Source organism: Pelophylax lessonae (genome assembly GCF_965119305.1).
Source record: "Pelophylax lessonae genome assembly, chromosome: 4".
Lineage (NCBI taxonomy): Eukaryota > Metazoa > Chordata > Amphibia > Anura > Ranidae > Pelophylax > Pelophylax lessonae.
This window is the reverse complement of record NC_138771.1, coordinates 448,325,070-448,349,381: the sequence shown is the minus strand read 5'-3', so window position 1 is coordinate 448,349,381 and position 24,312 is coordinate 448,325,070. Positions and strand designations below refer to the sequence as shown.

Genomic DNA, 24,312 nt, shown 5'->3' with positions numbered 1-24,312 from the left:
TGGGGGACTTGATTACTCCTCTGGCATCTGGTATCTGTCGTAATCGCTTTCTAGTGATAAGAAAGGAATGGTTTTCCCTTTTCCCTATTTTCAAGATTGGCCTGGAATTCCACCAATTCTGTGCTTGGCTGAACATGAGCATGGGTAGGTTGAGAGAAGAAGCATGCTTTTTCAGGTTAGCAGATGTTGTGTTGGTTTGGTCTCGATTAAAATTGGGCGAACAAGGCTACTGTGAGGAACAAAGCTCTCATGGAGACCCTCACAGAGGGATTTCTTTTTAATCCCAAGTCCCAAGTGTGAGCTCTGGATGCCCTGAATTGCAATGACATTTAAGAATACTCTGGGAGTAGAGTATAGCAAATGGCAGTGCGACAAACTGGAAGTGATTGTCCCCTGCTGAAAAGCATAGAAAGCACTGATGAGGCTGATGAATGGGAATTTGCAGATAGCCATTTTTAATGTAACTGCCAAGTTCTCCCATTGATTCAGACAGGAATTCACTGAACTTGATGATTCCATGCAAAATGTTTGAATTTGAAGGTATATGCTGAGGGATTTTAGGACTAGGATAGGATGAATATCTCTGCTAGGCTTTGGTACAGTAAACAGGTTTATATAGAATCATCCAAACCTTTCATGTAGGGGTATTGGCACAAATGTTCTCTGTGACAAGAGATGGTTCAAGGCATTCTGCAAATCAGATTTCCTTGGGCAGATTTTGATTGTGTGGTGTGGGGGTAGAGCTTTGACTTCTATTTTGTACCCCTTTGAAACCAACAGTTGAACTCACAGATCTGGGACATCTGTGGCCCAGAGAGAGACAAACTGTAACAGACATCCCCCACTCTTGGGAGTGAGGGTGCCACATCATTGGGAAGAGAGCTTTGGGGAAGACTTGGTGGGCTTTGAGGCCCAAGTCTTACACCGAAAGAAAAGGCTGAATTTAGGCTTAGAAGTTGAAGTTTGGAGTAGAGCATTGAGATGCCTGTGGAAAGGGATTTTTTTACTTTCCTGTATGGAAGAACTTTCCCTACCATGGCAAGTGCCCCATCAGCCATTGGCTGAGAGCGCTGATTCCCTTCTATGTCTATCTGTTCTAGGCTGGGAATTTTAAGATCCGATTTAGGTATAGGGTGGTTGTGGAAAGAAGCCTGGCATTTTTTTAGCCCTGGACAGTAATGGCTATAATAAAGCCAGTGGTTGAATGTATTCCCCTGTGGTGGACTCAGGGAGTGGGGTGTGGAATATGAATACTTAGCAATCCCTTGTAGCAAAGTCTTTGTGGCAAAAGAGTGGGAGGAAGCCTCTGAGTACCTTATAAGGGCTCTAGACTGAAGTGGCAGTCAAGAAACACCTAGTCATCCTTCTGGGACTAAGTCCTGAGGTTGAAAAGTTTACACTATAAAGTGAGTACATTCCAAACACAGCCTTGCTTTTTTCAGTACTGGTCAAAGATACAGGTTGATCCTGTCTTACCTATCGGCGATACTGGTCCCTGTCATAATGGGCATACCCCCAAAGGAGATTTCAGGGACTGGACTTCACAGGGATGGACCACAGCCCTGGATTTGTATAGCACCCTGTGGCTAATTACATGCATTATACAAAACACAGAGGTGTGTGCCCATGCAGGATCCAGTGTACGAGGCAACATTACAAGCCTTCACCACAATGTGGGGTCCAGATACAGCTACCAAGGCTTTACTGAAGTTGCACTGATCCAGTACTGTATGATTAAGAGAACATTTTTTTTTATTCTGTCAAATATACACTTTGAAATCAGAACCATTTCAATGAACTGTGATTTTAATGGACTAAAAAGGGATACTTAGATTTTTAAATAAATGTGTTTGACCATATAAAGAAAGACAGGTATTTGATTTAAGAAAATAGTTGTCCCTAGTAACCAGTCCTTCTAAAAATGCTAGTTGCCTGGCTTACACACTAATGTTCTGGCGATGATACTTTTGAGTCACGGAACCAGAGGAAGCCTAAAGATCAATTTTCTGTTACTCATTTCTTGCCCAGGTTCTTTAACTCATTTATTGATGCAATACACTTAGCATTTTTAACTCTGTGTCACTTTAAACTTAACAGTATGCCCAACAAGTTCATATTATATTTACAGTGGACTTTCTGTTTAGAAATGGTTAAGCACCATCGAAGCTCTGATTTGCCCCTCGATGTTCAGTTTATAAAAAGGGATTGCGATACTTTATGCCTTCCGAGCTAAGACATACTTGCAAGACTGATCTTCAATCATCCTGGGCTTCTGCAGAGCTGACTAAGGGAATCAGTCAACTTGTGGATTATGGTAGAGGTGTGCACTTACTGAAATAAAAATACACTTCCTACTTGTCCTGTCAATGCCTTCAAGAGAAGACCTTCCTTTCTTCTTCTAGGTCTGATATATACATTTAGATTAGTTCTGGACTGATTGTAAGAAATAAATATAACTGTAAGATACCTGATTTCTTTAGAAACAACCATGTTGAAATCTTTTGGTACAGGCAGTTTACACAATGGACAATTTCTATTACGAGTGTCCAACCACTGCTTCAGACAAGACTGGCAGAAAATATGGCCGCATTCAAGGCAAACTGGTTCACTTGGGTCTCCACGGCAAACTGTGCACAACTGCATTCCAAACCTATAGAAAAACAGTTTATTTAATAAAAATAATTTAAAAACATTACATTTTAATATTGCTGGAAATAAGTTACTTGCTTCCACAGTCTATTTGTTAAAAGAGATAATTCCACCCAAATGATTTATTTGGGGGTGGGGGTTGGATAGAATGGAGGAGGGTCAGAACTTAAGTTGTTATTGCTTTTAAGCTTTTTCCTCACTTTCGTTTCAAGTGAAGTGAACACATGCAGCAGTTAAAAACCTTCTTGTTTTAGTTTAGAAGGCTTGCAATCTCTCTCAAATTGGGTTCCTGTTGGATTGTTGGATGATTTTCCCTTTCTTTTAGTGACCATAATGTTATGGGAACGAAAATAGGGAGAATGTCTTTAATACTGCTCAGTTCAAAAGATCTTCCTCTGACATTTGCTGTCAAACTGTCATTTCCATGACCCCCAAACACCTGGCCCCTCACTAACCCGATTACGAGGCTGCAGACATGGCTTCAACTTATGTCAAAAGTCATAACTTTAGTGGACAATAGAGACTCTGGCATTTTACAAGTGTGGGGTTTTGAATCAGGATGGCAGGGAAATATTTTAACTCGCTGAGAGTGGGCTGGATTTAATTAAAGTGTATTCCAAGCCAAAAACATTATAACTTATATCATGTTTCTACTGCTATCTGGGGCTCCATCAGAATAAGAAGATGTAAAGGCTAAAGGTTTTTTTCCCCTAAAAGGAGAAGTATGACCAAAGCTCTTTTGACTATGCTTCTCCTGTAGGTCACAGAAGTCCACTTAGTGCACTTCTGTGACCCAAGTTCAGCCAACAGCAAGCTAAAGTCTGCTGTTGGCTCACGTCACTGAGCCAGTCAAGGATCTCCCAATGATATTGTTGGGATCCCCCCAAATCCCTGACTGGCAGCTTAATCTTCAGGACAACTTTGATTTTCTAAAACGAAATTATATTTTAAGTATTAGGAATGTGTACAGATCTTCTAATAATTCACCTCGCCCGGGACATGTTGTTGGCTTAGTACATTTCACAGAATTCTATACAGAGGTGGAGGTCAAAATACAAGCAGCTCATGCGTCATAGGTTTCATCTTTAGATGGATACTGTTCAAACAAGCGAAGACATGCCAGGGCTGCATTTGTTTTCTTAATTTAAACACCAAGTCTTAAAAGTTGATTCGAACACAGACCCTCATACTTATTTATACCTGATCTGGGCAATCACAAACCCTCATAGTATACCCTAGTTTAAGAAAGTGCTGGCAAGGCATACAACAGTTTCTGCAGAACAGAAGCTGTGGAACTCTTTAGGGAGAGTAATAAAAAAACCTGAAGTAGTGGTAATCAATAGCACTGGTTGCAGGCATCCTCCTGCAGCATCGTTATAAAAACTCTGTGTCAACAACACAACATATGTCTTTTTGTTTTACCTGGATACAGATTCAGCAATTTCGTTTCTGCATTTCTGAAGTGCATTTATGACAGCCATGAAAGGTCTGGCTGTCTTTATATCTGTAAAGGTCTCCAAACACTAAAAGAAAAACAATAAAACCAACAGAAGAATTAGTTATATTGAAGGGCAAACCCTGGAAAATTAAAAAAAAACAAAAAAAAAAACGAATCAACACAAATGGAAAGGATACTGAATAAAAAAGGACTTTAGGTTCCCTTACTTAATATATAATTCCACTGCTTATATTAAACGTTGAAGTTTATAAGTTTATTTACACAGTAAGTACAAAGTACAAAGAAAGCAGAGGAAGTTAACAAATATTTTCAAAAGGCGGTTTTTGAAGAACCGACAGTACCAAATTGAAGTCCCATAGAGGCACCTTACCGGAGAAGCCACGTGGCATACCCCCTGAACGAAAGTGTGAATCAAGGAATTTGTGGCCAACGGGCTTTGGAAGAAGATTGCCAAAGCGGAAATCTGGCCCTTGATGGTGCCCAGGGCCAAAAGAGAGACACCAAAAAGGAAAGGGGGAAAACTGCCCCCGAGACTTACACCAAGTAATGTACGCCCTCCAAACTCTATGGCAAATCTTCCTAGAAGTAGATTTCCTAGCTTTCAACAGTGTAGGAATTACCAAATCCGACAACCCGACAAGGAACCTAACCCATGTCTGCTTGATTACGGCAGAACACAATCACGGAGATCAAGAGGACTGCTTCCGGTCTGACGGGGAGTTGCGGAGGGACCTAGGGAGGAGTTCTGGAATAGTTTGGCGCGGTCTACATCCAACCCCAGGTGACCGAAGGACGCGGTGACTCTGCGGGGTCTGCAATACCCGAGACGGCACAGGAGTTAGAATTCGCACAAACAGCACCTGGCAGTCTGCCTCTGTTACCTAAAGGAACTTGGTAAGACCATTCCCTTTTCTTTCATAGAGGGTTACCTGTGTATGGTCTGCCTAGACTTTTAAGCCCATACTTTTCAATTGAGGCTCAGCCATGTCTGCCTGACTCCTGTAACACTACCGTGGGTGGCAGTTGTATCCTATGCGCCTATCCACTCCCCATTATGGTCCCCCCTCCCCCAGCGCTCCCAAGGGACTACTATACCACTAATGTGTCTTTGAAGTAAATCTTTGGATGGCCTTGATGCTCCGGAATTTGGTCCTCAGCCCCACAAAAGTTATTCACCGTCATTACCAATGCAGCAACATGCAGCTTTAACACTTCAACTTCCCTCCAATTTTACAAAAAGCTACTATCATGATGGTAGTTAGGATTCCCTAATTGATTTCAGCCACTGTCTTGTTGACCAATTGGTCCGTTTGGAGGAGCTACTTGGTGTGTTCCTAAACACCTATGAGGATTTTCTTATTTCATCAATTTTTGAAACTGGTGTTCTGGTCTGTTATTTTATTACCATCTACAGATTTGGGAAGGTGAGCACATGTCCAGTGTCTAGATAGCAGTGATTCACAGTCCCCTTTGTGACTAATCACTCTCATTCACTGTTCATGATGCTACTTAGGTTCTTGGGTCTGGGTGGGGTTTGTGTCATGTGTGTCTGTGTTTTTATGCTGTCTTTGTCATTTGTGTATCTGTCCGCATCCTCAATGATCTGAGTCGGTCTCCACAAAGTGGTGAATGATGCAGTTTTTGTTAATTGTTTTTCCAATAAAGAATTTTTTCACATTTTCATATACTACAGCGTTGAGCCTCCTTAATGCAACCCTCTGAGGTTTTATTACTTTAATTCCTCCTTTTTACCCCCCTTTTTTTGCAGTTACACAGTTATTTGGTTGTGGCGGCTCCCTGTGCATTTGTCAGGATCGCTTTGTAACTACAAACTGATCCAGATGTCATAGTCCCCACCTGGTTCACATCCTATGGGGACTTTTTCCTGCTCTGCACCCTTTTTTGTTGTTTCTATCTCATTCCTTTATGGTGGGTAAACCACTGAGGACCGCCGAGACTATGTAGGAGGTCTGGAGGCAGTTGAGGGTCCAACGTCGTGTCTCATCCTGTGCGGGGGTCGTCTGCGAGTCACCACTTGCCAGTCGTGCTGGGAGGGACATTGATGGTACTGTGGAGAAGGATGCTGGGTCGGTGAGGATTCGGGTACAATACTCCACTGACGTAGGTGGGAAATGCCTTCATTAAGAGTGGAGATGGATACAGAAACGCCATTGTGGGTGACAGACAAGGTGGTGGGGTACTTCCACTTATGAGGGATTTGGTGGTTCCTTAGGGCCTTAGTGATGGTGGCCAAATTTCGCTGACGTTGGAGAGTGTGCCAGGAGAGGTCAGGTAGGATCTGGACTGAGGTGTAGGCTGGAGGGCGCTGATCTATCTTGCGGAATTGCTCTAGGATCGCCTCTTTGGTTTTGAAGTGATGGACCCGCAGCAAGATGTCTCTGGGGATATCTTCAGCCAGGAAAGAGGGCTTGGGGATCCTGTGTACTCTGTCCACAGTAAGCTCCATTTCGGTAAGTGAAGGGACAACCACCTGGAACATGTCGTGAACATACTGGGTAAGCTGGGATTGCAGAACCGTCTCAGGGACCTCTCTAAGCTTCAAGTTGTTCCTGCGTGAGCAATCTTCAAGATCCACCAGTTTATCCTTGATCCACAGGATGTCCTCATTTTGGGCACTATGGGCATCAACCAGGGTTTTATAGGAGTTGGAGTATTCGCTCAGGGCCTTTTCAACCTGATCCACCCTGTCTCCCAGCTCATGGACTTCTCTGCGGCAGTGTGAGACAGATGCCATAAGATCATTGTGTAATGATTCTCTGAGGGACATTAACATGTCCTTGAGGACAACATCTGAGACCGGCTGTCCTGTGGTGGGGAAGCCTGCTATTGGTTCTAGAGTAGTGACAGCCTGGTGTTGCTGAGATGAGGTCTCACTCACCTCCATGTCCCGGTTCCAGGTGCCGCCCTCATTTGAACCTGTGCTTTGATGGGACTTTGCGGGGCTCCTTGTGGATGGGGTGGAGGTCCCCGAGGATGGTATGCTGTCCCTCTGTGTCCCAGAAGGCGCGGTAGCAGCTGGTGGAGCCGGATGTAAGTAGGCCACGGCAGGCTGCATTGAAAAAGGCAGGCAGTTTGTGGGGCTGATCAGGCCCCTCTTTGCGTCTCTGGGGCATGCTGGATGGTGCCGGGGGTCTCTTCACCTTAAACCGGAGGGATTGTGTAGCTGGGTGCCCTATTTGCAGCGGCTGGTCTTGGCGGTCTGGCGGAGCTCCGTTCCTATGCGGCCATCACCGAGCTCGTCGCCAAGCCCCCCCTTGATCCTTATATTTTGATTGGTTACATTTCAATAAAGCAATTTTTTTAATATATACTGGTGTAGGTTCTCCATATACAACTCCTTTTTAAGGGTGGCTTGAAAGTTCTCCCTTGTTTTATTATTTTTCTGTTAAAATATTTCCAAGTTGAGAGGGGTTGCCTCTTGTTCCCAGGTCTCTTTTGCTATATCTAAAAGGCCCCTCGGATGTCCGGCTATACAGCAACTCAAAAGGGGAAAAGCCGGTGGAGGCTTGCGGTACCTCCCGCACAGCAAACATGAGGTGGGGAAGAGGCAGTCCAACTCCCTACCATCTGCTGCTACCACTCGCTTTAACATTCCTTTCAAGGTTTTGTTGAACCTTTCCACTAGACCATCCATTTGCGGATGGTACACAGAAGTGCATAAGTGATTAATTTTAAACAATTTACAAAATTCTTTAGTAACCTTTGACATGAAGGGAGTGCCCTGGTCAGTTAACAGCCTCTGAGGAATACCTCATGAAAATGTAAAAGAAAGCTCTTTAGCAATACTCTTAGCTGAGGTGTTCCTCAACAGGATTGCCTCATAGTCCAAGACAACCAGGATATACTGGTGCCCCCTAGCGGACTTTACCAAGGGACCTACAATATCCATGGCAATCCTGTCAAAGGGCACCTCAATGATGGGTAAGGATACCAGTGGACTCCGGTAATGTGAGAACGGAGCAGTGAGCTGACAAACTGGGCATGACTCACAATACAATCTGAAATCTTTGTGTAAGCCTGGACAATAAAAATGTTGCAATACTCTCTCTTTAGTTTTATCCACACCCAGATGTCCCACTAGAACATGAGAATGTGTTAAATCTAATACCATGCGTCTATGAGGTTAAGGTACTAGCAACTGTTCCAGTCTTTCTCCCCATATCTCATCCACTCTGTACAACAGGTAATTTTCCATAGAAAAGTGTGGAAATATATAGCCTCCTCCCCTGGCTCTTGGGGTACCCCATTTACCACTTTTACCTGTTCCCTGGCTAAAGCGGGGTCCCTAAGCTGGGCCAGGCCAAACTTTTCCCGGGTGGTGGACAGGTCCAACAAATTTATCTCCGGAGGGCAGTTCTCTGTGTCACCTGCGAGGACCTCCATGGGAAAATTTGGAGACTCTTTCTTCTCATTCTGCTCCTCCAACGGTTCTGAGCAGCAGGAGTCAGATCCAGCTGGGGGCCTTGCTCCCTTGACATTTTCCCATAAATCCCAGAAAAAAAGGGAAGTCTCACCCAAGGACAGCGTTATACATTAGATTTGGGACCACTACTACTTCATGGTCCCTGGTGCCACAGGGAGATTTGATAAAACACAATGGCTGTGGGGTAGCACTTGGTATCTTCATGAATACAAAATCACCCCTATTAGCTGTCACTGCAACTTGTGGGTGTTCACGAAAATGGTGCGCCCTAAAGTGACTAGACTGCCAGAATGTCCACTTTATTAACACAAATCTGTTTCTCTGTGCCGCCTGGCTGTTGTGCGGCGCCCCCTGGTGTAGCAACAAAGTAGCTTTTCTGGGTCAAACTGCAATCCATAAGTTCCTGGTTTAGCGGACAACTGGCAACCAGGTGTCCTGGTTCTTAGCAACGCCAGCACACTTTAGGTCCCCGGTCCTGTTGGGTCTCCCTTTAGCGATTGGGCCTCTTCACACCTTGCGAATCAGTGTTCTCAATTGCATTTACCGCCTTTTTTTCCACTTTAGGGCAGGAGCGCTTTTCCCAGGTTGGTGGGCTTCTGTCTCTTGAAGGACTCTTTGTGCGAAACACCCTGAAGAAGGTCCTTAGTACACAAGTACCGATCCACGAGGGCCACCAACTCATTGGCATCTTTAGGAAAGAGGGAAATGGCGCTGTCTACTGATAGAATGATCCAATCAATAAAGATAGGCTAGGAGATAAGTGGTGATAATAAAGTATGTTGTGGGCATCCAATGATGCAGGGCAATAGTAATAAATACTGTAAGTGGCAATAAATGTGCAACAAATACAATGATAAGTAAGATGACTAGTACAGTAGTAAATCAATTAGCAGTAGAATATACACGTACAGTATAACATTTTAAATGTGGTGGAACAATAGTGCAAATAATAAATGGAAAAATAAATAACACTATAAAGTGCTTGGTGATGGAATAAATCCGTGGTAATGGAAAAATGAGGATAAAGTGACCAAGTGCACACAAAAATATCAAAAATAGTGATAAGGTGCAATTTGACGGTAAGAAATAATAATAATTGCTAAAGTGACATTGTGACATGGAGATGTTGAATCAGGTGAAAAAATATCAACTGGAAAAGGTATTCAATAAAGTGACAAGTAAACGTCTGCTCTGCTGAGCCTTACTGTGTCCGTAGCCCAACAAAGTCCTTGTTCTAAAATAAGTGTCCTTTACAAAGCAAACAGACATACACACTCTCCCTGAGATCTAGGACCATCTGCCTTAATCAAGACCTAGACAGACATCTTTAAACTGCGGTCCACGGAATTGGGAGTCTGTCCCACGCAGAGCTCTATCAGACTCCCAGTAAAACCAGCCCCGGAACGGACTTATAAAGGGTCTACTACTACTACTACTACTAATAAAGGGTCAAGCACTATCTCTCTTTACAATAAAGATTTTTGCTGGGGTTACCTTAGATTACAAATGCAAGAATCCGCTGAGCAACATATATCCCGTCAATCACTTTTCCTGCCATTTTAACCTGTTTTGCAGGCTCTCTGCTACAATATATATGCACACACACACACACACACACTGGGTAAAAGCGAATATTGAACACGTCACTATTTTTCTGGGTAAATATATTTCTAAAGGTGCTATAGCCTTGAAATTTTCACCAAATGTCGGTAACAACCCATGCAATCTATAACAAAGAAACGAAAACAAATAAGTTCAGAAATGAAGTAATGTGTAGCAAAATTGAATGACACATAGAAAAAGTACTAAACACACTAACTGAAATGTTTTTAATACGTCGTACAAAATCTTTTGTTGGTAGTAACAGTTTCAAGACGTCTCCTGTATGAAGAAACTAGCATGCATTGGTCAGGTATGATTTCGGCCCATTCTTCCACACAAAAAGTCTTCAAATTTCGAAGGTTCTGTGGGCCTCTTCTATGAACTCTGAGCTTTAGTTATTTTCATAGATTTTCTATTGGATTTATGTCAGGTGATTAGCTGGGCCATTCTAGTAGCTTTCTTTTCTTTCTTTGAAACCAACTGAGAGTTTCCTTGGCTTTGTGTCTTTGTGTTTGAGATTGTCTTGCTGAAATGTCCACCCTTGTTTGATCTTCATCATCCTAGTAGATGGCAGCAATATTTTATCAAGAATGTCTTGGTAGATTTTTCCATTCATTCTTCCTTTAATGGTATGAAGTTTGCTAGTACCATATGCTGAAAAACAACCCCACACTCAAACACCAAACCTGTTCCCACCTCCAAACTTCACTATTGGTATAGTGTTTTTGGGGTGATGTGCAGTGCCATTTACCTTCAAACATGGTGTGTATTATAGCATCCAAATTGCTCTCATTTGACCAGACTGTACTCTCCCAGTATTTCACATGCTTGTCTAAATGTTGTGCAGCAAACTTTAAACAAGCTTCAACATGCTTTTTCTTCAACAATGGAGTCTTGCATGGTGACCATGCATACAGGTCATGGCGGTTGAGTGCATTATTTATTGTTTTCTTTGAAACAATTCTACCTGCTAATGCCAGGTCTTTCTGAAGCTCTCCAAAAGTGATCCTTGGCTCTTGGACAACTCTTCTGATAATTATTTTCAGTCCTCTTGTCAGAAAACTTGAGAGGATCACCTGGTCGTTGATGCTTTATTGTGAAATGTTCTTTCTATTTTCAGATTATGGCCCCAACAGTGCTCACTGGAACACTCAGAAGTTTAGAAATCCTTCTGTAACCAAAGTCATCAGTATGTGTTGCAACAATAAGATTGCAAAAGTCTTGAGAGAACTCTTTGGGTTTACTCATCATGAGATGTTTCTTGTGCGACACCGTGGTAATGAGAAACCTTTTTATAGGTCATTAGTTGAGAATGAACCAGCCAATATTACTTTGCACTGATAGGTGGCAGGATTGCTTTCAAATTACTGATAGATTGGAGCTGGTGTCTTGGTTTTCCATGTCTTTTTGCACCTACCTTTCTTCATGTGTTCAATACCTTTTCCCTGTGTCATTCCATTTTATTACACCCAACTTAAACTTACCTTTCTGAACTTATTTGTTTTGGTCTCTTTGTATGTATGGATTGCATGGTAACGTGTTCAAAAACGGAATTTTTGTAAAATCTTACCTGTAAAATTCCTTTCTCTGAGTCCTCCGACAGTCGCCGCCTCTTCATATTCGTCACATATGGGGTATTAGACTTTGCTCCGAAGGAGTAGCTAGGCAACAGAATATGTTAACATTAAAGCTTTTAACATATCCCACCCTCAAGGGGTGGTCCCCTCAGTCAATACCCTCCTACTTCCTGCAACCATATCTCAGTTTTAGTGGAATAGCAGTAGAGTATACAACCAAACCCCAAAAGAGGGGTGGGGGCGGCGACTGTCGGAGGACTCAGAGAAAGGAATTTTACAGGTAAGATTTTACAAAAATTCCGTTTTCTCTTACGTCCTCCGACAGTCGCCGCCTCTTCATATTCGTCACATATGGGGACGTCCCAAAGCAGTGCAAACATGAGGGGTGGGAAACGCATCCGCGCCGAAAAGGCAACGCAGTCTCCGCATCAAAGAAAGGAACCTTACCAAAGGAAGGAAACCAGCTGGGCAACAGCAAAAAAACAAGTGCTCAACAGGAGCAACAACCCAGAAAAAGACAAAAAACCAGGGGATACAAAACTTATCCCAACAGCTAGGAGTCCCCAACAAGGGACCCTAGGGAACAGCCGCACTAAGAACCTTGCGGCCAAAGGAAGCATCCGCCGATGCCTGAACATCTACTTTGTAGAATTTTGTGAAAGTGTGCACGGTCGACCAAGTCGCCGCCTTACACACCTGGGCTACAGAAGCCCCATGACGACAGGCCCAAGACGTACTCAAAGATCTAGTAGAGTGCGCCTTCACAGGTACAGGAGGAACCTTCCCCTGCAAAGCATAGGCCTGTTCAATGGTCTGCCTGATCCATTTGGCGATGGTAGAAGCCGAAGCCGCCATGCCCTTCCGAGGACCCTCTGGAAGAACAAACAAGGAGTCCGTCTTTCGAAAAGGCTCAGTCGATTTAAGGTAAACCCTTATCGCCCGAACAACATCCAGAGAATGCAATCTCACCTCCTTTGGATGTTTAGGCTTCGCGCACAGCGAAGGCAAGACAATATCCTCATTAAGATGGAATTCCGAAACTCGTTTCGGAAGAAAAGAAGGAATAGGTCGCAAGACCACCTTATCCAAATGAACAACCAGGTACGAAGACGTGCAGGACAAAGCCGCCAGCTCCGACACTCTGCGAGCCGAAGTGATCGCCACCAAAAAGGCGACCTTTTTGGACAACATAGACAACGAGATCTCCCTGATCTGTTCAAAAGGAGCACGTTGTAACACAGATAGAACGAGATTCAAGTCCCAAGGGGGCAGAGGATCCCTCCTAGGGGGAACCAGATGCCGCACACCCTGGACAAAAGTGCCAACCAAGGAGTTGGAAGCCACGGGACGTTGAAACAGAACGGCCAGCGCAGACACCTGACCCTTTATCGTAGCCAGCGCCAAACGCTGATCAACACCCGTCTGAAGGAAAGACAGCACACGGGAAACAGAGTACGTGTGGGGTGAAAACCCCCTGGACTCACACCAGGCAAAATAGGCCTTCCAAGTACGGTAATAAACCTTCCCCGAGGAAGACTTCCTCGCGTTGATCAAAGTATGAACGACCTCTGGAGAGAGACCCTTCTCCTTCAGGACCTCGGTCTCAACAGCCAGGCCATCAAAGCCAGCGACTGTAAAGCAGGATGGTAAATCGGTCCTTGAGACAGTAGATCGTCTCGAAGAGGCAGACGCCACGGGGCGTCGACCGCCAGATTCACGAGGTCTGCGTACCAGGACCGGCGAGGCCAGTCCGGTGCCACAAGAATCACCGTGCTGCGTTCCGAGTGTAACCTGCGAAGGAACCTGGACAGCAACTTATTCGGTGGAAACGCGTACATCAGCCAGTACTGATGCCACGGGGCCACTAACGCGTCCGACGCGTCTGCCCGAGGGTCGCGCGTCCTTGCCACGAACCTTCTCACCTTGTTGTTGAGACGAGACGCGAACAGGTCCACATCTGGAAGACCCCACTTCGCGCACAACATCTGGAAGACAGCCGGGTGGAGAGACCATTCCCCCTGATCCAGGGTCTGGCGACTCAGATAGTCCGCCTGCCAGTTCTCCACCCCCGGAATGTGAACCGCCGTTAATCGCCGGGACATGAGTCTCGGCCCAAGACAGAATGTCGGCCACTTCTCGGGCCGCTCGGGCACTCCTGGTGCCCCCTTGGTGGTTGATGTAGGCCACCGCCGTGGCATTGTCCGTCTGCACCCGAACCGGGCAGCCCTGCAGCCGGTCCGTCCAGCGATGAAGACAGAGACTTATCGCACGCAATTCCAGAATGTTGATCGGAAGGGAAGACTCCCCCTCCGACCAAGTCCCCTGGGCGGACAGAACGCCCAGAACACCACCCCAGCCCGACAGGCTGGCATTCGTGGTGATCACCGTCCACGAGACAGGACGAAACGACTTGCCCCCGGACACCAACGGGGACTGGAGCCACCACAGAAGGTTCCCTCTGGTGCGATGACTCAACGAGATTAGAAGATCCAGAGATTGAGGTCGCCCGTCCCACCTGGACAGGATCTCCGCCTGGAGACCCCGCGTGTGAAACTGGGCGAAGGGAATCGCCTCGAAGGCCGAGACCATCAATCCCAGACATCTCATGCACGTCCGCAGAGACGAGTGCGGAACGTCCCTGAGGGACCTGACTTCCTCCTGGAGAGTCCTGAGTTTGTCTTCCGGCAGGAAGACCTTCGCCTGCACCGAGTCCAGAATCATTCCCAGGTAGGGAAGACGAACCGACGGACTCAGTGTCGACTTTGGAAAATTTATCGTCCAACCAAACTCCTGCAGAGTATGCATCGTGACAGACGGGTCCTTCTCCAGACCCTGGCTGGTCGCAGACCGAACCAGAATGTCGTCCAGATACCCCAGGACAGAAATGCCCTGGGCCCTCAATAATGCCAGAACCGGTGCAAGCACCTTGGTGAAGACCCGCGGAGCCGAGGCGAGACCAAAAGGCAACGCCACGAACTGGTAGTGATCCTCCGCAATGGCAAATCGAAGGTACCTCTGGTGACCCTCGAAAATGGGGATGTGAAGATACGCATCCTTTAAATCGATGGAGGCCATGAATTCCCCCGGAACCAGGGCAGCCACCACCGACCGCAGGGATTCCATGCGGAACTTGCGAACCCGCACAGAGCGGTTTAGAGCCTTCAAGTCCAGAATTGGACGAACCTTGCCCTCCTTCCTGGGCACGGTGAACAGATTGGAATAAAACCCCCGAAATCTGTCCCGATGAGGCACCGGAACCACCACTCCCTGAGCCCTCAGGTCCCGCACCGCCAGGTGCAGGTCCCGCAAACGCTCTGGAGACAGTTGAAGATTTGAGGGAAAACATCTGCTCTCCGGCCGAGAGAGAAACTCGATCTTGTAACCAGATCGAACGATTTCCTGAACCCATCTGTCCCGCACACGGGCCAACCAGGGCTGAAGAAAACCGAGCAAGCGTCCCCCCACCCCAAAACTGGGTGAGGGCGCCCCTTCAGGCCGAACTGTTATGGGCTGCAGATCCGGATTGGCCAGACTTCTGTTTACCAGACCAGGGCTTCTTCTGAGAGCCTTGACCTTTGAACGGCTTGCCCTTGTAGTGCGGCCGAAAGGCACGAAAGGACCCCTGAGGGGGCCGAAAATTAGCATGCTTCTTCCCAGAAGCTCCCTTAGCCTTGGGGAAATGGGGCAAGAGAGTGCTCTTACCCCCGGTGATCCCCTTAATCAACACATCCAGGGACTCCCCAAAAAGGCGAGACCCATCATAAGGTAGATTGGCTAAGGTCTTACGTGAAGACTGGTCCACCGACCAACATTTTAACCAAACCAGGCGGCGAGACAACACCGCCACGCTGTGCACACGTGCAGCCAACGGAACCAGGTCCAGGTCCGCATCACACAGATACATGACACCCTGGTGGATTTGATCCACCATATCCAAGGTCGCCGGCGAGGCCGAGTCGGCCACTAAGACGCGCCTAAGCATCTGCGTTCAACTTGCGATCGCCTGGGCCGCCATGAGAGAAGCAAACAGAGCCTTAAGCATAGAACCCGTAACAGAATAAGTATGACGGGCAAGAGACTCCAGTCTCCTATCCGTGGCATCACGGAACACAGGGGAATCCTCTGCAGGAATCGCAGTGGCTTTGTTCAAAACCGCAATTGCGTGATCCACTGGGGGAGGCACACACCACCTTTCATCAGTGGAAGGCGAAAATAGATAACGCAGCTTGAATCTACTTGGTACCGCAAAAGGTTTGCGCAGATTGCGCCATTGTTCCTTAACAGCGCGCTGAAAATCATCATTGCAGGGAAAAACCTGCGGCGTCCTGCGTTTTCTCTGCGTCCCATAAGCCGCCAAGGCGGCGGGGGGACACACTTCGTCCTGCAAACGCAGCGTTTGCTTTATGGAAGCAATCAACTCATCCATGATTGCAAGCTCTTCAGGCGAGCCAGGGGGAGAATTATCAACCCCTTCAACTTCAGCCTCCACCTCGGACCCCACAAGATCCAGGGAGGAGCGGGACCCCGATAAGGAGGCCCCCGCCATAACAGCCCCATCACCTTCACCCTCAGAATCAGAGGAAAGAGCAACTCTGGGCCTTTTAGTAGATTGAGCCGCCACCAGCATCTGCACCTGAGCAGCAAGGCCAGCCACAATAGTGGCTAAATCCCCCCCTGGGGGGGAAACAGCGGTCCCCTGGCTTTCCACCAAGGCAGTAGGAAATTTGCCCTCCTGAGAATCCATTGCCCCTGTAATGCCAGACAACAAAGGGTTAACTGCCCCTTTTAAGCAAGCGCGGCAAGCGCAGCCCACCGCACCACACTCAAGCACAATAAGACCCCCACAGGGAATATGCAAACTGAACACAGGCAATGGATAGCAAGAACAGAAGGATAAAACCTGAGGAGACCCTCGCCGCTGCTGCTGCCTCGATCGGTGTTCCTGGAGAAGAGGAAGCGATGCTGCCAGGGCGCTCTATGTAAGCCTATGGAGGCTACAAGAAAATGTCCGCCATGCATGTAAAACATGTGGCCGGAGCGAGTGTAGGCAAAATGGCGCCGTTTGGCGCCGAAACCGCCGCTCCACAGTGCATTAAAACACACATTACATTCCAGTATCAGAATACATGTCAGATCGCCGCAGCGATCGCTGTATATGCCCAAACATGCCAAAAAACATGCCCCACAGCACACAGCTTCACACACTGACCAGGCTGACACACACAGTGTCACACAGCTCCCCCCCCCCCCCCTTGCAGCCCACAGCATGCAGCCGAGAGATAGGGAGACAAGCAGTGTGAATAGAGGCAGGTTACACAGTCCCAGACTGACACCCCCCCAGACAGACAGGTCCCCACATAAATACACTTACCTCACATGGCGTGGGGGACCCGCACAGGCGAACAAGCCGCTGCACATGAGGCAGGGAGAGTCGCATTCAAGACGCACAAAATGGGGGTTAAGAAACCGCACAGCGTCCAGTGAGGTAGCCACCTCACCAATCATCCCTGCACCGAACAGGGATGGGTCGTTCACTGTGCCAGGAGCGTTACCTGGCTGAACGCTCGATGGCAGACTGGGAAGCCACTGACCCACGACCTGCGACCAGGGGGATCAGCCCGAGACCCAGTCCGCATGATCCTCTTCATCAGAAGAACTAACTAACGCTGACAAAAATAACAGCTAAGTAAAGGTAGAGAGAAAACTCAAACAAAAGTTTAAAAAGAAGAAAGAGTCTGGGGCAGAAAGCCCCAGCACAGAGAGAGCCAGCCACTCCTGACAAGCTAGACATTAAAACTGAGATATGGTTGCAGGAAGTAGGAGGGTATTGACTGAGGGGACCACCCCTTGAGGGTGGGATATGTTAAAAGCTTTAATGTTAACATATTCTGTTGCCTAGCTACTCCTTCGGAGCAAAGTCTAATACCCCATATGTGACGAATATGAAGAGGCGGCGACTGTCGGAGGACGTAAGAGAAACTTACTTTACCCGCTGTATATATATATATATATATATATATATATATATATATAAATATATATATATATTATTTTAGATTTCATCACTGGGTCTCCTTGCTGCTCTATGCAGTGCAGGCAGACCATGGCTGGTGGGAGGACCTGGCAGGGTGTTGTGCATAACTTCCTTAAACATCACAGCACCCTGCATCTCCCAAGACCCCTCAGTTTTGATGAAAATCATGGACTGGTTCTTGGGAGGAGTTATGCATATAACAATACCTTGATAGGCAAGCACTGGACTGTGGTCTGGACCTAGAGTGAGCAACAGCCCTTTCTGGTACAGGGCCATGCCACTTAGCAGCCTGGGTGTGCTCTTCTTCTCGTCCACCTGTTGCTGGTCATTAGTCTGAGACCTTGGTTATCACTGAACTATCAGCATGCAGAAGTGGGCACTGATATTTTATAGCTTCAATGTCAATTAATGTTTTCTCAGCATGGTGACTCATATCTGGGAACACTGATGTACAGTATGTAAATGTTTACTAGTAACTTATCAAAATGGAGCTTCCAGGTTTGCGAATGCTTTGTGAATGCTTGTTGTACACTGCTTTTATACAAGATAAAGCCTGTGTATTTAACTCCTAATGCACAGTGGGATTTATTGCACAGAATTAAAGTTGTTAGATGATTGCACACTACACTTGTTCACTCACCCGCCCAAGGAACAATGTATGGCCTCTTATTAGTCCCTGCATCCTTTCATCCTCAAGATTTTCTTCCACCAGGAGATGTTCCATAAAAAGTGCCATGGAAAATACACAGTTCCAGAGTACTCTGTGAGAAAAAAGGATGAATATGTGTATATATTTATTAAAACAGTGACACACCATTCCAGATAATTGTGTGATGTATTGTAGTAAAATATCTCACAAGCCAGAATCTTGGAACAACTATTTTTGAAATAAAATGTAGAATATCAGCATACGATTTTCACAGTAACAAACCTTATTGACTTTTTGTGCTGCCCAACCTCCCTGATCAAAAATCTGCTATTAAGTCAAATTTAGATACTTACACTGCTTACATTTAGGGTGAAACTCCAAATGGAAAAGTATTTTTGCATTTGCAACTACCTCAAAAAGATTGCCCTGGTTGTTAATAACACTGCTACATCCCCATCCTGTCCCCAGGAAAAATTGAAAGGAAGTGGCTGCGTGAGGTTAGTGTCCTAGAGCCAGATGTACAGCAATCATTAAAACTCCTGTCTTCCTTTGTACTCAGTCAGTACTCCAGAGACTACAGATGTGACATCACCATGTAAGGAATGCTGATGCTGGGAGAAGCTGATACAATTTTCAGAGGATCCCACCCAGAAAAGCTGCTACAATATCTCACGAAAGTGAGTACATTCTCACATTTTTTAAAATATTGTATTATATCTTTACATGTGACAACACTGAAGAAATGACACTTTGTTACAATGTAAAATAGTGAGTGTACAGCTTGTATAAGGGCCCTTTCACACGGGCGCTCCGTATGTCCGCAAATCATCCTATTTTTTTGTGGATGATTTGCGGACATAATGTAAGTCAATGGCATTGCGGATGTCAGCGGAATACCATCCGCTGACATCCGATTTTCTTCCTTTCAGTTCTGTTCCGTTTTTTGGAACGGAACAGAACCCTATTTTTCCTCCGTTCAAAAAACGGAAAGGAAGGAAAATCGGATGTCAGCGGTGTCATACGCTGACATCCGCAATGCCCATAGACTTACATTATGTCCGCAAACGGATGGGATGATATGCGGGCATACGGAGCGGATGACAGAAATGTCATCCGCTCCGTGAAAAAAAAAAGTCCCGCAGCGGACAAAAACAGCGGAGCGGCCGTCTGAAAGAGCCCTAACAGTGTAAATTTGCTGTCCCCTCAAAATAACTCAACACACAGCCATTAATGTCTAAACCGCAGGCAACAAAAGTGAGTACACCCCTAAGTGGAAATGTCCAAATTGGGCTCAAAGTGTCAATATTTTGTGTGGCCACCATTATTTTCCTGCACTCCCTTAACCCTCTTGGGCATGGAGTTCACCAGAGCTTCACAAGTTGCCACTGGAGTCCTCTCTCTATGAGGACATCACGAAGCTGGTGGATGTTAGAGACCTTCCGCTCCTTCGCCTTCTGTTGAGGATGCCCCACAGATGCTCAATAGGGTTTAGGTCTGGAGACATGCTTGGCCAGTCCATCACCTTTACCCAAAGCGTATTTAGCAAGGCAGTGGTCATGTTTGAGGTGTGTTTGGGATCGTTATGTTGGAATACTGACCTGTGGCCCAGTCTTCAAAGGGATCATGCTCTGCTTCAGTATGTCATAGTACATGTTGGCATTAATGGTTCCCTCAATAAACTGTAGCTCCCCAGTGCCAGACCATGACACTGCCACCACCATGCTTGACTGTAGACAAGACACACTTGTCTTTGTAGTCCTCACCTGGTTGCTGCCACACACACGCTTGACACCATCTGAACATCTCACCAGACCACAGGACATGGTTCCAGTAGTTCATGTCCTTAGTCTGCTTGCCTTGTGTTTGCAGGCTTTATTGTGCAGCATCTTTAGAAGAGGCTTCCTTCTGGGACGACAGCCATGTAGACCAATTTGATGCAGTGTGCGGCGTATGGTCTGAGCACTGACCGGCTGACCCCCACCCCTTCAACCTCTGCAGCAATTGCTGGCAGCACTCATATGTCTAGTTACCAAAGACAACCTCTGGATATGATGTGGAGCGCATGCACTCAACTTCTTTGGTCGACCATGGTGAGGGCTGTTCTGAGTGGAACCTGTCCCGTTTAACCACTGTATGGTCTTGGCCACCATGCTGCAGCTTAGTTTCAGGGTCTTTGCAATCTTTATATAGCCTAGGCCATCTTTATGTAGAGCAACAATTCTTTTTTTCAGATCCTCAGGGATTTATTTGCCATGAGGTGCCATGTTGAACTTCCAGTGACCAGTGTTGAACTTCCAGTGAGTATCAGAGTGACAGCGATAACACTAAATTTAACACACCTGCTCCCCATTCACACCTGAGACCTTGTAACACTAATGAGTCACATGACACCGGGGAGGGAAAATGGATAATTGGGTCTAATTTGGACATTTTTCACTTAGGGGTGTACTCACTTTTGTTGCCAGCGGTTTAGACATTTATGGCTGTGTGCTGAGTTATTTTGAGGGGACAGCATATTTGCAAGGTTATACAAGCTGTACTTTATTTTTAATAAAGGATTTGTCAAAAATGGTCTCTTGTGTTTATTACTTTTGTATAATTTTGTGGTGAATAGGTAGGGGCACTATGTACCCGATACCCATTCACATAGGGAAGGGCGGGATCTGGGTGCCCCCTTGTTAACTGGGACTTGACTCTTTTTTTTCTTTAGAAACAGCATTTTTGCTGCATGTCTGATGCATGCTACAGATGCACCACTTTACAGGCACATTATTTAATGACATTTTTCATTTTTATTGTTGCTCTTTCAGAAAAAAAAAATCACTGCTCCTGAAAAAACAATCCTTTTTAATTATTATTATTTTTTTTTCTTTTATACATGTCCCCCAGACCCCCCCCCCCCCCCTTTATGGCAAATTACTTACATATAAGCCTTTAAAATGGGCACTTGATTTTTCCTGTTTAGGTTCCCATAGACTTTAATGGGGTTTGGGTTAGAACATTTCCCCTGTTCGGGAGTTTTGCTGCGGGGGGAGTTCGGCCCATCCCTATACACCACTACACTGTCACCAACCATGTAATCACCTATCACAATCGAAAAACTACATTGGAGTCTCAAGGAATCATGGGACATGTTGTAACATTAAATATAGAAATGTTGTTTTAATACAGATATTTTCTTAATTCTTTGGTAAAACGACAATTGTCCCCAATTTAGAGTTTTGTAAAGACAGCTCCCTAAATTAACACATAGCGGTCAATGAGTTGATCATTTCAAAAGACCTCATAAGTATTGACATGTATTGTAACTGTATTGTCTGCCCTCATGTTGTAAAGCACTGCACAAACTGTTGGCGCCTAATAAATCCTGTATAATAATAAGAAGAAGAAGAATCCAACTGCAAACTAGCAGGGAAGAAGAGGTCTTGACACACTGTCACTCTGCACTGTCTGGGAACCACCATTCATTTTCTTAATATCAGAGGGAATAGGTTAATCTATAATAACATTCAAATTTGTATTTGCAGGGAGATGAAAAAGATCCCTTCTGATAGTACACATTGTGAGTTATTTGGGAATACTGTCAGGAGTGTGTAGCGCTCCAGCATCCTAGTTTTGGCTATGATGCATTCTCCCTGTCTGACCACCTGCAAGGTGATTGATGTAGCCAGTCTCTGGGTGGAGACTAAACCTCATTTAAACCAGCCAAGCCTGCAGTCTCATGCTTGTAATAGTGTGTGTATATGTGCTTAAGCTCTCCCTTGTTGACAACCTCAGTTTGGATATCAACTATTGCATGCATATTAGCATCAATATGTGGAAACAATCATATCTACCACACATGAATGTGTGTGTGTGTGTGTGTGTGAGTGTGCGTGTGCATGGTTGCCAAGCAGACCAGTCAGCTGACAGACTGTAAGTGGGGGCATGCTACTCTTAGTTGTGTGTCTGGTGTGTGTAACTATGAGGTGACAGTGGAAAAAAAAAAATGCTCACACCAAGATTCTAGGTTGTAGGAAAAGTTGATTAATCTCAGATATGTGTAGGAATCACTAGGGTGCTCCACAAACCATAGACTGTGCCAAATTGCAAGCAAGATGTGTATCACCTGTAGATTTGGGTGGGTTTTCCTCTAGTGGTGGCCAGAGGTATTGCAAGTTGTAAAAACTATTTCTCCAAGTAATGTTCTTTCCTCATTCCTCCTCAATCAAATGAGGGAAGCTATCTGATGATATCACAAGTGATCATAAAACTTTTTTATGGTGTTTGAGATCAATATAAAAACGAAAAGTGAGGGTGTAGTGGCTATGATGAAAGTGAACATACTTGGGGAGGTAACTTGATCCTTGAGTTCAGCTTTAAAAATAATCAAGCAATAATGAAGAAAAAAAAATGCATTAATTTGTGTCTTTTAGAGTGCATCCGGAAAGTATTCACAGCGCTTTACTTTTTCCACATTTTGTTATGTTACAGCCTTATTCCAAAATGGATTACATTCATTATTTTCCTCAAAATTCTACAAACAATACCCCACAATGACATTGTGAAAGAAGTTTGCTTGAAATCTTTGCAAATTTATTACAAATAAAAAAATAAAGAAATCACATGTACATAAGTATTCAAAGCCTTTGCCATGACACTCAAAATTGAGCTCAGGTGCATCCTGTTTCCACTGATCATCCTGAGATGTTTCTACAACTTGATTGGAGTACACCTGTGGTAAATTCAGTTGATTGGACATGATTTGGAAAGGCACACACCTGTCTATATAAGGTCCCACAGTTAACAGTGCATGTCAGAGCACAAAACAAGCCATGAAGTCCAAGAAATTGTCTGTAGACCTTTGAGACAGGATTGTATCGAGCCACAGATCTGGGAAAGGGTACAGAAGAAATTCTGTAGCATTGAAAGTCCCAATGAGCACAGTGACCTCCATTATCCGTAAAAGGAAGAAGATTGGAAGCACCAGGACTCCTCCTGAAGTGGGCCACCAGGCTAAACTGAGCGATCGGGGGAGAAGGGCCTTAGTCAGGGAGGTGACCAAGAACCAGATGGTCACTCTGACAGAGCTCCAGTATTTCTCTGTGTAAAGAGAAACTTCCAGAACAACAACCATCTCTGCAGCCCTCCACCAATCAGGCCTGTATGGTAGAGTGGCCAGACGGAAGTCACTCCTCAGTTAAAGGCACATGACTGCCCGCCTGGACTCTCAGACCATGAGAAACAAAATTCTTTGGTCTGATTAAACAAAGATTAAACTCTTTGGCATGAATGGCAAGCGTCATGTCCAGGCTTGGTCCCGATCCGTGATGGCCGCTTAACTCTGAGCTCCTGCAGTACGAGGTCGGACTTTTCAATTTCTACAGCCCTATTCATCTCATTTACTACCTACAACATGGCTAGCTCTTCTAGAAGCACCTCAGCCACCGAGTGGGCTCCCCGCGGGAACCGGAGACGCAGCTGAGCCGTACCATTCCTGATATCTTCAAGACGCAGCGGCCTACTCCATCCCCCTTGCCTTCTCCATCCTCCCGCTTGCGTTCTCGATCCCCGAACAGACATTCATCCGGCCTGGGGGCCTCCTTACCTGCTCTGGACCCTCCGAGACCACCACCGGCTCTCTCCATGGCTGACCTGCAGCTCATAGCTACGGACATCAAGTCCGCTATGGCGGCCGCAATAGCAGAACTACGCAGTGACTTCCACTCCATGACGGCCAGAGTGGAGGAGGTTGAACAAGTTACTGCCCGTCATGAAGTTTCTCTGGGTCATGTTCACCAAGTCACTGAATCCCATGCTATCTTGCTCCGCGATCTCAACAGACACGTTGAGGATCTCGACAACAGGGGCCGTCGGAGGAATCTAAGAGTCAGGGGAATCCCTGAGAGTGTGGAACAC

The 24,312-nt window shown here is 45.8% G+C and overlaps 1 protein-coding gene across 1 annotated transcript in view; it reads right to left on the bottom strand.

Annotated features, from left to right (window-relative positions):
- The window catches only part of LOC309553784 (E3 ubiquitin-protein ligase RNF213-like), a 678,906-nt gene that overhangs the window by 220,476 nt on the left and 434,118 nt on the right, over positions 1-24,312 (bottom strand). Inside the window, exons 38-40 of the mRNA XM_082255197.1 lie at positions 18,406-18,526; positions 4,072-4,172; positions 2,468-2,650 (exon numbers count right to left, since the gene is read on the bottom strand). Coding sequence (XP_082111323.1) covers positions 2,468-2,650; positions 4,072-4,172; positions 18,406-18,526 — 405 coding nt within the window. The remainder of the gene's footprint in view (positions 1-2,467; positions 2,651-4,071; positions 4,173-18,405; positions 18,527-24,312) is intronic.